At 42.9% G+C, this 14,061-nt stretch overlaps 1 protein-coding gene across 15 annotated transcripts in view; it reads right to left on the reverse strand.

Annotated features, from left to right (window-relative positions):
• Positions 1-14,061, reverse strand: part of exd3 (exonuclease 3'-5' domain containing 3) — a 395,662-nt gene that overhangs the window by 356,151 nt on the left and 25,450 nt on the right. For 10 of the 15 annotated variants that reach the window (XM_072566230.1, XM_072566222.1, XM_072566218.1 and 7 more), the window contains one exon: positions 5,114-5,172. The exons of the other annotated variants lie outside the window; for them this stretch is intronic. Coding sequence is in view for 9 of the 10 variants with exons in the window: in XM_072566222.1 (XP_072422323.1) it covers positions 5,114-5,135 (22 nt within the window). In the remaining variant the exon portion in view is untranslated. The remainder of the gene's footprint in view (positions 1-5,113; positions 5,173-14,061) is intronic. 15 annotated transcript variants of the gene reach the window in all.

A 14,061-nucleotide genomic window follows, 5' to 3' on the forward strand; every position in this document is an offset into this window, starting at 1 on the left:
CCCTCTTCTCTATCCTTGATACATATTCAGACCAAGGTGATGCATTTTGGAGGATCGCATTTCGGTGTGAATTATACACCGCAGGACCTTTAGGAACATTAACATGCAGACGGATATGGGCATCCAGGTCCATAATTCCCTAAAAGTGGCAGTACCTGTGACCAAGGTGATTAAGGCGACATATGGCATACCTGCCTTCATCAGCTGGGGTATGGATTACAAGGGTTGACAAACCATGTGCAGCTATATAAAACCCTTGTTCAGCCACATTTGGAGTAGTGTACAGTGTTAGTCACCATACTACCAGAAAGACATGGAAACTTAGGAGAGAGTGCAGAGAAGATTCACCAGGACGTTGCCCAGTTTCGAGGGCATTGGCTATGAGGAAAGTTTAAAAAGTTTAGGATTGTTTACACTGGAAAGACAGTGGCTGAGAGGAGACTCGATTGAGGTCTACAAAATTATGAGAAACAGATACCTAGACCATTGGGATACCTTCTGGGGAAGGTGGGACCTGTACATGAAGTATGGGTTGCACCTGAACTGGAGGGGCACAAATGTCCTGGGTGTGAGATTTGCTCGTGTGATTCGGAGGGTTTAAACTAGTTTGGCAGGGGGGTGGGAATCAGAGCCACATATCTGAGAGGGGGACAGTTGCAGATGGGGCAGTGACAAGATGTAGTGAATCTATCGGGAAGGTTTCTCATGTGATGAAACAAAGGGATTGGTCAAAGTGTGTCTGCTTCAATGCAATGAATGTCAGAAATAAGAATGACGAACTTAGAGCATAGATCAGAACTTGGGGATACGATGTTGCGGCCATAACGGAGATGGGGATTTCACAGGGGCAGGAATGATTGTTTGATATTCCAGGGTTCAGAACATTTAAAAAGAACAGGGAGGGTGGAAAACGAGGTGGGGGGTGTGGCATTGCTAATCAGAGAGTGCATCACAGCTACAGAAACATAGGTTATTGAGGAAGGTCTGTCTGCTGAGTCAGTATGGGTGGAAATCAGGAACAGCAAGGGAGCAGCCAACTCATTGGGGCTTTTCTACAGACCACCTAATAGCAGTAGAGAGATTGAAGAACGCATAGGCAGGCAGATTCTGGAAAAATGCAGAGGTAGCAGGGTTGTAGTTATGGGTGATGTAACTTTCCCAATATCAACTGGAACCTCCTAAGTGCGGATGGTTTGGATGGAGCTGTTTTTGTCAGGTGTGTTCAGGAGGGTTTCCTTACTCAGAATGTAGACAGACCGATGAGGGAAGAAGCCATTTTGGATTTGGTGCTCGGCAATAAGCCAGGACAGATGTCAGATCTCGTGGTGGCAGAACACTTTAGTGACAGTGATCACAACTGTCTCACATTTACCATAGTCTTGGAGAGGAAAAGAAGCAGTTACCGAGGGAAGATATTTAATTGGGGAAAAGGAAATTATGACACTATCAGACAGGAGTTGGGAAGTACAGACTGGGAGCAATTGTGCCACAGAAAGGGCACAGTAGACATGTGGAGACTGTTTAAGGAGCAGTTGCTGTGAGTGCTGCATGCATTTATTCCTCTGAGACAGGTAAGAAGGGGTAAGATTAAGGAACCTTGGATGATGAGAACAGAGGAGCTTCTCATCAAAAGGAAGAAGGCAGCTTACTTAAGGTGGAGGAAGCAAGGATCTAGCACAGCTTTAGAGGATTACAGGCTTACCTGAAAGGGGCTCATAAATGGACTGAGGAGAGCCAGGAGGGGGCCTGAAAAAGGCTAGGCAAATAGGATTAGGGAGAACATAAAAGCATTTTACTCATATGTGAGGAATAAGAGAATGATCAGGGAGAGGTACAGCTGATGAGGGATAGCAGAGGGAACTTGTGCAAGGAGTCTGAGCAGATAGGGGAAGTCCTGAATGAGTATTTTACTTCAGTTTTCTCTAATGAAAGGGACCTTGTTGTGAATGAGAACTTTGAGGAGCTGGGATACAGGCTTGACCAGATCAGGATTGATGAAGTTGATGTGCTCGAAATTTTGGAAAACATTAAGATTGATAAGTCCCTCGGGCCAGACCAGATTTATCCGAGGCTGCTCTTGGAAACAAGAAAGGAGGTTGCTAAGTCGCTGGCGAAGATCTTTGCCTCCTCACTCTCCATGGGAGTTGTACTGGAGGATTGGAAGGAGGCGAATGTTGTTCCTCTTTTCAAGAAGGGTAATAGGGAAATCCCTGGCAATTACAGACCAGTCAGTCTTATGGCTGTGGTCAGCAAGGTTTTGAAAAGAATTCTGAGGGATAGGATCTATGACTATTTGGCAAAGCAGAGTGTGATTAAAGGCAGTCAGCATGGTTTTATGAGGGGCAGGTCATGCCTCGCAAATTTTATTGAGTTCTTGGAGGTGACAAGACAGGTCGATGAAGGTCAAGCAGTGGATGTGGTGTATACGGACTTGAGCAAGGCATATGATAAGGATCCCTATGGTAGCTCATTCATAAAGTTAGGAAGTATGGGATACAGGGAGATTTGGCTATCTGGATTCAGAATTGGTTGGCTGACAGAAGGCAGAGAGTGGTTGTAGATGGAAAGTATTCTGCCTGGAGGTCAGTGGTGAGTGGGGTCCCGCAGGGCTCTGTTCTTGGGCCTCTGCTCTTCATAGTTTTTATAAATGACTTGGACGAGGAGATTGAAGGGTGGGTGGGTCAGTAAATTTGCTGATGGCACAAAGGTTGGAGGTGTCGTCGATAGTATCGAGGGCTATTGCAGGCTGCAGCGTGACATAGACAGGATGCAGAGCTGGGCTGAGAAATGGCAGATGGAGTTCAACCTGGATAAATGTGAAGTGATGCATTGGAAGGTCGAACTCGAATGCTGAATATAGGATTAAAAACAGGATTCTTGGTAGTGTGGAGGAACAGAAGGATCTGGGTGTGCAAGTACATAGATCCCTCAAAGTTGCCACCCAAGTGGATAGGGTTGTTAAGAAAGCATATGGTGTTTTGGCTTTCATTAACAGGGGTATCGAGTTTAAGAGCCGCGAGGTTTTGCTACAGCTCTTGTGGGCGGCACGGTGGCACAGTGTTTAGCACTGCTGCCTCACAGCGCCAGAGATCCGGGTTCAATTCCCGTCTCAGGCGACTAACTGTGTGGAGTTTGCACGTTCTCCCCGTGTCTGTGTGGGTTTCCTCTGGGTGCTCCGGTTTCCTCCCACAGTCCAAAGATGAGCACGTCAGGTGAATTGGCCATGCTAAATTGTCCGTAGTGTTAGGTAAGGGGTAAATGTAGGGGTATGGGTGGGTTGCGCTTCGGCGGGGCGGTGTGGACTTGTTGGGCCAAAGGGCCTGTTTCCTCACTGTAAGTAATCTAATCTAATCTAAAAAAAGCTCTACAAGTCCCTGGTGAGACCACACTTGGAATATTGTGTCCAGTTCTGGTTGCCCTACTTTAGGAAAGATACAGAGGCTTTGGAGAGGGTGCAAAGAAGGTTTACCAGGATGCTGCCTGGACTGGAGGGCTTGCCTTATGAAGAAAGGTTGAAAAAGCTCAGACCTTTCTCTCTGGAGAGAAGGAGGAAGAGAGGAGACCTGATCAAGATGTACAAAATAATGAGAGGAATAGGTAGAGTCAATAGCCAGAGACTCTTCCCCAGGACAGGATTGATGGGTATGAGGGGTCATAGTTTTAAGATATTAGGGGAAAGGTATAGAGGAGATGTCAGAGGTAGGTTCTTTATGCAGAGAGTTGTGAATGCATGGAATGCATTGCCTGCAGTGGTGGTGGAAGCAGTCATTAGGGACATTTAAGCTGGACATGCACATGGAGAGCAGCGAGTTGAGGGGTGCGTAGGTTAAGTTATTTTATTTTACATTAGGAATAATCCTCAGTACAACATCATGGGCCAAAGGGCCTGTTCTGTGCAGTGCTTTTCTATGTTCTACATAGATAAGGTCAACAATCAGAGGCTTTTTCCCAGGATGGAAGTGCCAATTACAAGGGACACAGGTACAAGGTTGGGGGGTGGTAATTTAAGGCAGATGTGCAAGGGAAGCTTTTCATGCATTGAATGGTAGGAGCCTACAACACACTGCCAGAGGCAGTGGAAGAAGCAGGCACTTTGGCGACAGTTAAGAGGCCCTGGATGGTTACATGAATACAGAGGGAATAGAGGGATATGGACCAAATAAGAGCACAGATCTGTTTTTTTAGTTTAATTTGGGCATGGTGATCAGCACAGGCTTGTAGGGCCGAAGGCCCTGTTCTTGTGCTGTACGTCTCTTTTGTTCTTTTTAACCCCAAGAATTCTGCACCAGTTTTACATCTTGTTTATTCAAGATACTTCCCGTTAGACTAGACATGAGACACTAGACCACGTAAACCCCTAGAGCAGCCCACACAGTTAGAAAACATGGACAGCAGTAAACACAACAGAGGCAGGCCATTTAAGACTGAGATGAAGAGAAATTTCTTCAGAGGGTCATAGAGCCATACAGCATAGAAACAGACTCTTCAGTTCAACCAGTCCATGCCAAACATAATCCCAAACTAAACTAGTCCCACCTGTCTGCTCCTGGTCCACATCCCTCCAAACCTTTCCTATTCACATATCTATCCAAATGTCTTGTAATTGCATCCACCACATCCCCAGGAAGTTCATTCTACATGCAAACCACCTCCTGTATAAAACATTTGCCTCTTACATCTTTTTAAAATCTCTCTCCTCTCACCTTAAAAATGTGCCCCCTAGTCTTGAAATTTCCAATCTTAGAGAAAAGACAACTACCATCACCCCTATCTATACCTCTCATTATTTGAGAAACATCTCTCAGGTTGTCTGTCAACCTCCTACACTCCAGTGAAAAACGTCCTAGCCTATCCTCTGTGCCAGACAGCTGTGGAAGCTCTTTCATTCAACACTTTCAAGACAGAAATCTGTAGATTTCTGGATACCAATGATAGCAGGGCATTTCGGAATATTGCAGAAAAATGGTGCTGAATTAGACAATCAATTTGAAAAATGACCAAGGCCTGTTTCCTACATTCCTAGCCAGGCATAACCACAGCACTACGTTAGTTACCGCACCATAGTAATAACAGACTTTTTATATTGCTAAACAAAAGCCACGGTTGCTGATACCTGTGCACTGATCACCCATCATCAAGCTGATTCCTTAAATACAGGCAATACGGCAAATCCTGCAAGAAAACGCAAGTGGAGATAAGCAGATTGAGCAAGAAAGTACACATTAAAGACTAGCAGTCTCAATTATCTCAGACAAACTTGCACATGAGAGATTTTTGTTTAATTCATTTGTGAGACACGGGCATCGCTAATTTTCCATCCCTAATTTCCCCTCGAGGTGATGGTGATGACCTAACTTCTCAAACCACGATAGTTCTCGTGGTACAGAAGAGCTTCTGGATTTTGAATCAGCAATATATTTCCAAGTCAGGATAGCATGTGGCTTAGAGGTGAACATGTAAATGGTGCTGTTTCCAAGCATTTGTTGCCCATGTCCTTCTGGGTGGTCAAGGTTGTGAGTTTAGAAGGTGTTACATAGGAACAAGAGTAGACCATTCAGTTCCTGAGCCTGTTTCAACACTCAGTGTGGCCTGACTCCATATACCTTCCTTTGGCCCACATCCTTTAATACCTTCTCGGATTTAAAATTAACAACAGTTCTCGCATCAATTGGCATTTTTGGAAGAGAGTCCCAAACATCTACTACCCTTTGTGCGTAGAGGTGCTTCCTAATATCTCTCTCGAAAGGTCTGCCCCCTAATTTTTAGATTATGCCCCTGGTTCTGGAATCCCCAAGTAGTGCAAATAGTTTATCCACCCTGTCTTGAGTCTAACCAGGGTTTAGCATGACTTGGTTTAGCAGAGATGGGAAGAACTCACGTGGAGGACAGAAAGTTCAGGAAGTGAGAAGGGCAGCAGAATTGACAGATGAGTACGTGTTGGTGCATAAGACAAGCTTCCAACCAGAATTTTGTCCTGTGAGGGACAGGTGTTGGGAGAAGGGGAGATCCTACACTACTAAAACCAAAAGTAGAGAGCACTGGTAAAAATTTATCACAAGATAAAAAAAAGCCCAAGAGGGTGGAAAGGAGGTGAAAGGCCTCAGGTGTTTCCACTGTGTTAAAGTGGGACACATAAAGTCATGGTGCTGGTCATTAAAGAAAGGCACTGTGGGAAAAGATGTGGTTAAAGAAGCGAAGCCAGTGGCATTAATGAAGGTAGTAAAGGAGACCCCAAGAACAGCCGAGGACCTGCAGGAGAGTGCACAGCCTAGTCAGGGGCTGGGTATGGAGTTAGTACCTGATCTCTACAAAGAATTTGCCTCGGTGGGTAAAGTTTACTCAGAAAGGGCAGGGGAGAAGGGCAAGAAGTTATAGTTTTGAGAGATACAGGATCTAACCAGTCGCGAATAGAAAAGGATGAGTGAATGTGCACTTTTTTTGATCTGTTACCCGAGAGTGTGGCAATTTGTGTGATAGTTGACAGAAATTTAGCATTTTCTATGTAAGGTTAGGTTGGAGTGCCAACTCAAGACTGGGGAAGTTACTCTGTCAATAACTCCCACTGTATCAGTTCTGGGAATTCAGTTTGTTTTTGGGAACGATTTAGCAAGATCCAAGGTGGGAATGATATCCCTTGTTGTGGAGAAGCCCGAGGAAGACCAAGAAACTGAGGAGTTAAAACAAAAATATCCTGGTATTTTCCCAGACTGTGTCATAACCAGATCTCACTATCATAAGTCATAGCATGAAGCAAAAAGTAAAGAGAAAGATAGAGTTGAGATTCAGTTAGCATACACCCTGTTTGATGTAATGGTGCAGGAAAAACCTGAACAGGCAGAGGGTCAGACAGAAGTGTTTAGTCCTGAAAGACTAAGGGACTTGCAACAAGACAAGATGATAAAAGATTTATATGTGGATGTGTACTCCGAAAAAAGGATGCAGAGAATATCTTTCTCTTTACTTTTTGCATCATGCTATGACTTATGATAGTGGGATCTGGTTATGACACAGTCTGGGAAAATACCAGGATATTTTTGTTTTAACTCCACAGTTTCTTGGTCTTCCTTGGCTTCTCCACAACAAGGGATATCATTCCCACCTTGGATCTTGCTAAATGGTTCCCAAAAACAAACTGAATTCCCAGAACTGATACAGTGGGAGTTATTGACAGAGTAACTTCCCCAGTCTTGAGTTGGCACTCCAACCTAACCTTACATAGAAAATGCTAAATTTCTGTCAACTATCACACAAATTGCCACACTCTCGGGTAACAGATCAAAAAAAGTGCATATTCACTCACCCCTTGCTATCAGCGACTGGTTAGATCCTGTATCTCTCAAAATTATAACTTCTTGCCCTTCTCCTCCTGCTCTTTCTGGAGGGATGTTAACTGAAAGACAGAATTCTAAGGCGGAAATGGAGACCACAGCAGGTTAGTGCAGAGGAGAAATGGCCCGAAGTGCACCAGATTGTGTTGCCAATAGCATACAGACAGTAAGTATTACAGGTAGCACATGAACTACCTGTAGGTGGTCACCTAGGGTTACGAAAGACTCAGGCTAAGGTACAAAAACATTTTTATTGGACTGGAATGCACAAGGACATGGTTAACCTTTACCATACAGTCATACATACCAAATGGTAGGTAAGCCACAGGCGGGTAATAAAACCAACATCTCTGTTGCCAATTCCTGCATTTGAAGAACCTTTCACACAGGTTATAATTGATTGTGTAGGTCCCGTCCTGAGAACTAAAAGTGGGAACCAGTACTTGTTAACTATAATGGATGTGTCTCCCAGATTTCCGGAGGCAATTCCATTACAGAATATCAAGGCAAAAAGGGTAGTTGAGGAGTTAGTAGCTTTCTTCACACGGTATGGGCTCCCCAGAGAGACTCAATCAGAACAAGGGTCAAATTTTACTGCAAGGCTGTTTAAGGTGGTTACGGATTGCTTAGGTATACAGTACTTTAAATCCAGTGTGTATCATCCTGAATCCCAGGGAGCTTGAGGAAGGTGGCATCAGACCTTGAAGACCATATTGAGAGCATATTGTCAGGATTACATGAATGACTGGGTTAAAGGGAACCCATTCATTTTGTCTGCCATTAGAGATGCTCCAAACTAATCTACTCAGTTCACTCTCTTTGAGATAATATTCAGGCATGAAGTGAGAGGCCCTTTGAAAGGACCAAAGTCAGAGATCTCACACTTCGATTACATAGCGGAGGTGAGGGAGCGATGAAATTGAGTAGTTGAGTTCACTAAACAGCACCTAAATGGGGCACAGTGTAGAATGAAGCAGGTGGCAGATAAAAACTCGGAGACTCAGACATTTTCACGAGGGGATGATGTGTTAGTACTGTTACCACTGATAGGAGATCCTCTCAAAGCCAGGTTTAGTGGCCCCTATCAAATTGAGAGAAAGTGGAGTCAAGTGAACTATCTCGTAAAGATGCCAGATGAAAAAAAAGGGCTTCGGGTATGTCATGTGAATATGGTGAAACCGTATTATATGAGAGAGAAAGAGCTGAGTAACAGATGTTAGTTACTGCCCTGCAGAGTGAGGAATCGAATCCAGATGACGTGGATTTTGCTATGCCTCAAAATAGATTAAAAAATGTTCTTGAGGAGTGAGATAGCTTAGCAAGTTATCTGTCTCAGGAGTACAGAACACAGTTGAAAGATTGTTAGTGCAGTCTGTAAGAATCAGATGAGGAGGACTAATGCTCTTCTACATGAAGCAGACGTAGGGAATACTGCTTGGATAAAACAACACCCCTATCAGCTTAATCCTTTCAAAGCCAGACAGGTCCAGATGGAGGTGGAGGCCATGCTCAACATCATTGAACCAAGCCAGAGTGAGTGGAGTTCGCCAATTGTCTTAGTTCCCAAATTGGACGGGACTCAACGATTCTGCATGGATTATCGGAAGGTCAACGCCGTTACAAAATCAGACTCATATCCAATTCCTAGATTGAAGGACTATATTGAGAAAGTCGGACAAGCCAGTTACATCACCAAGTTGGACTTAATGAGCGGTTACTAGCAGGTACCGTTATCAGAGACGGCGAAAGAAATTTCTGCATTTATAACCCCAAATGGATTATATCAGTTTAAAGTGATGCCCTTTGGAATGAAGAATGCACCCGCCACATTCCAAAGACTCATGAACAGAGTTGTGGCTGGGTTAACAAACTGTGCAGTCTATTTGGACAATGTAGTGATCTTTAGTAACTCCTGGAAAGATCACATGGTATAGCTGGCAGAGATCTTTGAACAATGAGTAGCAGAACTGGTGATAAACTCAAATAAAATGGAATTCACGACAGCAGAGGTGATGTTCTTAGGACATAACATCGGTTATGGAGGATTGACACAAAGACGAAGGCCATCAAGGAACTTTCATGACCAACCTTGAAGAAAGAGGTACTTCAATTCTTTGGACTTAGCGGATTCTATCGGAAGTTTGTTTCAAACTTTAGCAGTGTAGTGGCATTGTTAACTAACTTGCTGAAGAACAGCACAAAGTTTTGATGGACAGAATCATGCCAGGATGCATTCGCCCATTCAAAAATCGATATAAAGCACCAAACCAGTTTTTGCGACACCAAATTTTTTGAAACCTTTTAAAGTCGCCATTGATGCCAGTGACATTGGAGTTGGAGCTGTCCTCCTACAGGAAGGTGAGGATGGGATTGAACAGCCAGTTGGTTACTTTTCGAAGAAGATCAACATCCACCAGAGGAAATACTCCACAATCGAAAAGGAACTATTGCGTTTGGTACTGGCCTTACAGGACCAATGTGTCAGAGACAGTTGTGTACACTGACCACAATCTACTTACATTCATGGAACAACTTAAAGACAAGAATATGAGACTATTTTGTTGGAGCCTTACGTTATAGATTTTTAATTTAAAAATCATACATGTTGCAGATCGAAAGATTGCAATCACAGATGCATTATCGCGGATTTAACTGAAAGTTTAGATGAGATTTGTATTTTTTTTTTAAATGTTAATACACACACAGGTATATGAAAAGAAGATTAAGGTGAACCTATATTCCCGTTCTCTGTATGTTAGGGTAATGTGTTTAAAAAGTAGAGAAAAAAATGAAGCCATCTTTTCATTATAATGGTTAATTTTTTAAGTGGGGAGGTGTTGTGAAGATGTGGGTGTAGTGTACATTTAAGAGAGTAAAAGCTAGCAGTGACAGCACCAAGGATTCTCAATAAGACACAATGTAATGTGCTCCAGCTACTGGCTGCCTGGAAATGACAAAACTGATTCGAATTAGGCCAATCAGTTTAAATTACACCCTGAAAAATACCAAATTCCAATCAAGTTTGAATTGAGTATATAGACTATCTTAAAAGTCAATGACACAATCCAATACTTTGGGGTATAAGACTGGGGAAAATTTAACAGTTGGAAGGAGATCTGCCAAACCAACAATATCTGCACACTGCCCAAAAAAATAGTTCTCTCAAAAGGTACCTTAAACCGATCAATAACCTGTGAAGCAGACTTCCCAAGAACAACAACACAGGAATTCAGAGAAAACTGAAAGCAGCCTGGTTTTGAGATGAGAAGTGTTGTTTTGTAAATCTTAATTGGGAGTTTTATCAAACTAGTATTATAGAAGGGAAGGTAAAAGATAGGCTAGAGGAAGGAGTTGTAAATAGTTGTCAATTATTTTCTGTTATACTTTAAGAAATAAAGTTGTTAATTCTTACTTCAACTAGTTCTTGCCTGTCAAATTTTCACAGATTACTGCATGGAATATATCTTTTCTGAGTTGCTGGTTTTAAATTAAGCAGGAGAGCTTGCACTGTGTTGTAACAATTTGTGGTGGCTCATCCGCAGGAGATGGGGGAGATGCTAAATTAGTATTTTGTATCAATATTTATTGTGGAGAAGGATATGGAAGACATAGAATGTAGGGAAATAGATGGCGACACCTCAAAAAGAGGTGGAGGTGCTGGAAGTCTTAAACCACAAAGGTGGATAAATCCTCAAAACCTGATCAAGTGTACCCTAGAACTCTGTGGGAAGATAGAGAAGTGACTGCTGGGCCCCTTCCTGAGATATTTGTTTCATTAATAGTCACAGTTGACGTGCCAGAAGACTGGAGGTTGGCTAATGTAGTCCCACTATTTAAAAAAGGTGGTAAGGAAAAGCCAGGGATAAACCAGTGAGCCTGACATCGGTGTTGGACAAAATGTTGGAAGGAATCCTGAGGGACAGAATTTACATGTATTTGAAAAGGCAAGGCATTATTAGGGATAGTCAACATGGCTTTGTGCGTGGGAAATCATGTCTCACAAACTTGACTGAGTTTCTTTTTGGAAGTAGTAACAAAAAGAGGATTGATGAGGACAGAGTAGTGGATGTGATCTATGTAGACTTCTGTAAGGCGTTTGAAAAGGATCCTCATGGTAGACTAGTTATTAAGGTTAGATCACACTGAATACTAGAAAAACTCCCACCGGGCTCGAAAGTAGAAGACAGAGGGTGGTGGCAGAGAGTTCCCTTTCAAACCGGAGGCCTGTGACCAGTGGTGTGCCACAAGGATCCGTGCTGGGTCCACTGCTTTTCTTCATTTACAGAAATGATTTGAATCTGAACATAAGTATAATTTCGCAAGTTTGCAGATGACACCAAAATTGGAGGTGGAGTGGACAGCGAAGGTGGTTATCTCAGAGGACAACAGATCTTGATCAGATGGGCCAGCAGGCTGAGGAGTGGCAGATGGAGTTTAATTTAGATAAATGTGAGGTGCTGCATTTTGGAAAGGTGAATCAGGACAAGACTAATAACTTAAAAGGTAAGGTCCTGAGGAGTGTTGCTGAACAAAGATCTTGGATGCAGGTTCATAGCTCCTTGAAAGTGGAGTTGCAGATAGATAGGATAGTGAAGGCAGCGTTTCCTTTATTGGTCAGAGCACAGAGTAGGAATTGGGAGGTCATGTTGGAGTTGTACAGGACATTGGTCAGGCCACTTTTGGAATATTGTGTGCAATTGGAAGGATGTTATGAAACTTGAAAGAGTTCAGAAAAGATTTACAAGAATGTTGGAGAATTTGAGCTAAGGGAGAGGGTGAATAGGCAAGGGCTATTTTCTCTGAAGTGTCGAAGGCTGAGGGCATGGATAGGGTAAATAGACAAGGTCTTTTTCTGGGGTGGGGAAGTCCAGAACTAGAGGGCATAGGTTTCGGGTGAAGGGGGAAAAAGATATAAAAGGGACCCAAGAAGCAACTTTTTACGCAGAAGGTGGTGTGTGTATGGAATAAGCTGGCAGAGGTTGGTACAATTACAACATTTAAAAGGCGTCTGAATAAATTCAAGAATTATAAGACTTGAGAGAAATATGGGATAAATTCTGGCAAATGGGACTAGATTAAGCCTTAAAGCAAATTAAGATGGATGAATCCCCTGGGTTTAATCAAGTCCATCCTCAGACGTTGTGGAAAGCTAGACAAGAAACTGCAGAGGCCCTTGGAGAGATTTTTGCTTCAGCTTTAGCCATTGGTGAAGTTCCAGAAGAATGGAGAGTGGCTGACGCTGTCCCATTGTTTAAGAAAGGTAGCACAGAAAGCAAGGAATCTACAGGACAGTGAGCCTGATAGCAGAGGGAGGCAAGTGGTGGGAGGGACAGGATCAACCAACACTTAGATAGTCAAGGTCTGAATAGGGAAAGTCAGCATGGATGTGTGTGCAGGAAGTCATGTCTGGCAATCCTTTAGAGTTATTTGAATAGATAACCAACAGGGTAGATGAGGGTAGGGCAGTGGATGTTGTCGATATGGACTTTAGTAAAGCCTTTGACAAGGTCCCGCACAGCAGGCTAGTCATGAAGGTTAAGTTGTATGGGAGCTAGCTAATTGGCTCGATGATAGGAAGGAGAGGTGATGGTTGAAGATTGTTTCTCAGATTACATGCCTGTGACTCGTGCCACATGGGTCAGTGCTGGGAGCTTTGTTATTTGTTATTTACATGAATGATCTGGATGTGAATGTACAAGGCATCATTAGTTAAATTTGCAGATGATAAAAAATGAAATAGTAAGGAAGGTTATCAAAAATTAGAGGGGCTTGATCAGAAGGGGATGTGGGCTGAGGACTAGCAAATGCAACTCAATACAGATAAGCATGAAGTGTTGCACTTGGGAAAGCCAAACCAAGGTCGGACTTCTACAGTAAATGGTAAGGTCCTGAGGAGAATTGTGCAACAGAGGGACCTACAAATACAAGCACAGTTTGTTGAAAGCGGCGTCACAGGTAGACAGGGTGGTCAAGACAGTTAGCCTGCTGGTCTTCATTGGTCGAGGCACTGAGTATAGGAGTTGGGTTGTCATGTTACAATTGTAGAAGTCGTTGGCGAGGCTGCAATTGGAGTATTGTGTACAGTTTTAGTCACCCTGTTATAGGAAAGAGTGCAAAGGTGATTTACAAAAATGTTTCCAGGACTAGTAGGCCATGCTGTGTGACTAATTCAAGACATGAGGTAATAAAACTTGCATATAGGATGTCAGTTCATACAAAAAAAACATTGTAAGTCACAATCGAATGGAAAACATGAAAATGTTCATGTAATGCCTCTCAAGGTGACTAGCAGCAGTGTTCAGGACAGAAATACTAGAGAAATTACCAGGTGAGAGCATGATCAAAGACTTCCTAATGAGCTGTGACATCGATAAATTCCTCTTTCAGCAGTTTTAGGGAGAACTCAACTCCTTTCTCCTGAGATTATTAACAAGCATCACAACTGTCAATTTATTTTCTTCACATAGGCAAGTTGCTGAGGGTTTTAGCTAACAATGTTTTGAGAATTCCATTTTAACTATAAAACTTTTAAAACGGTTACAGAATTATTCATTGCAAGTTTTGGAGTACAAATAAATTTTCCTTTAGATGATAACAGAAACTGTCCAGAACTGTTTCAGGATTTGGGCTCTCAAATTGTGTCTTGCATTCAGTGCCTCACAAGCTCATACACTTTTGTTGTTTTATTTCCCCAAACAAAATTCTCCTTTGGCAAGAAATCCTTTCTCAGGAA

Source organism: Chiloscyllium punctatum, chromosome 49, assembly GCF_047496795.1.
Source record: "Chiloscyllium punctatum isolate Juve2018m chromosome 49, sChiPun1.3, whole genome shotgun sequence".
NCBI classification, from domain to species: domain Eukaryota; kingdom Metazoa; phylum Chordata; class Chondrichthyes; order Orectolobiformes; family Hemiscylliidae; genus Chiloscyllium; species Chiloscyllium punctatum.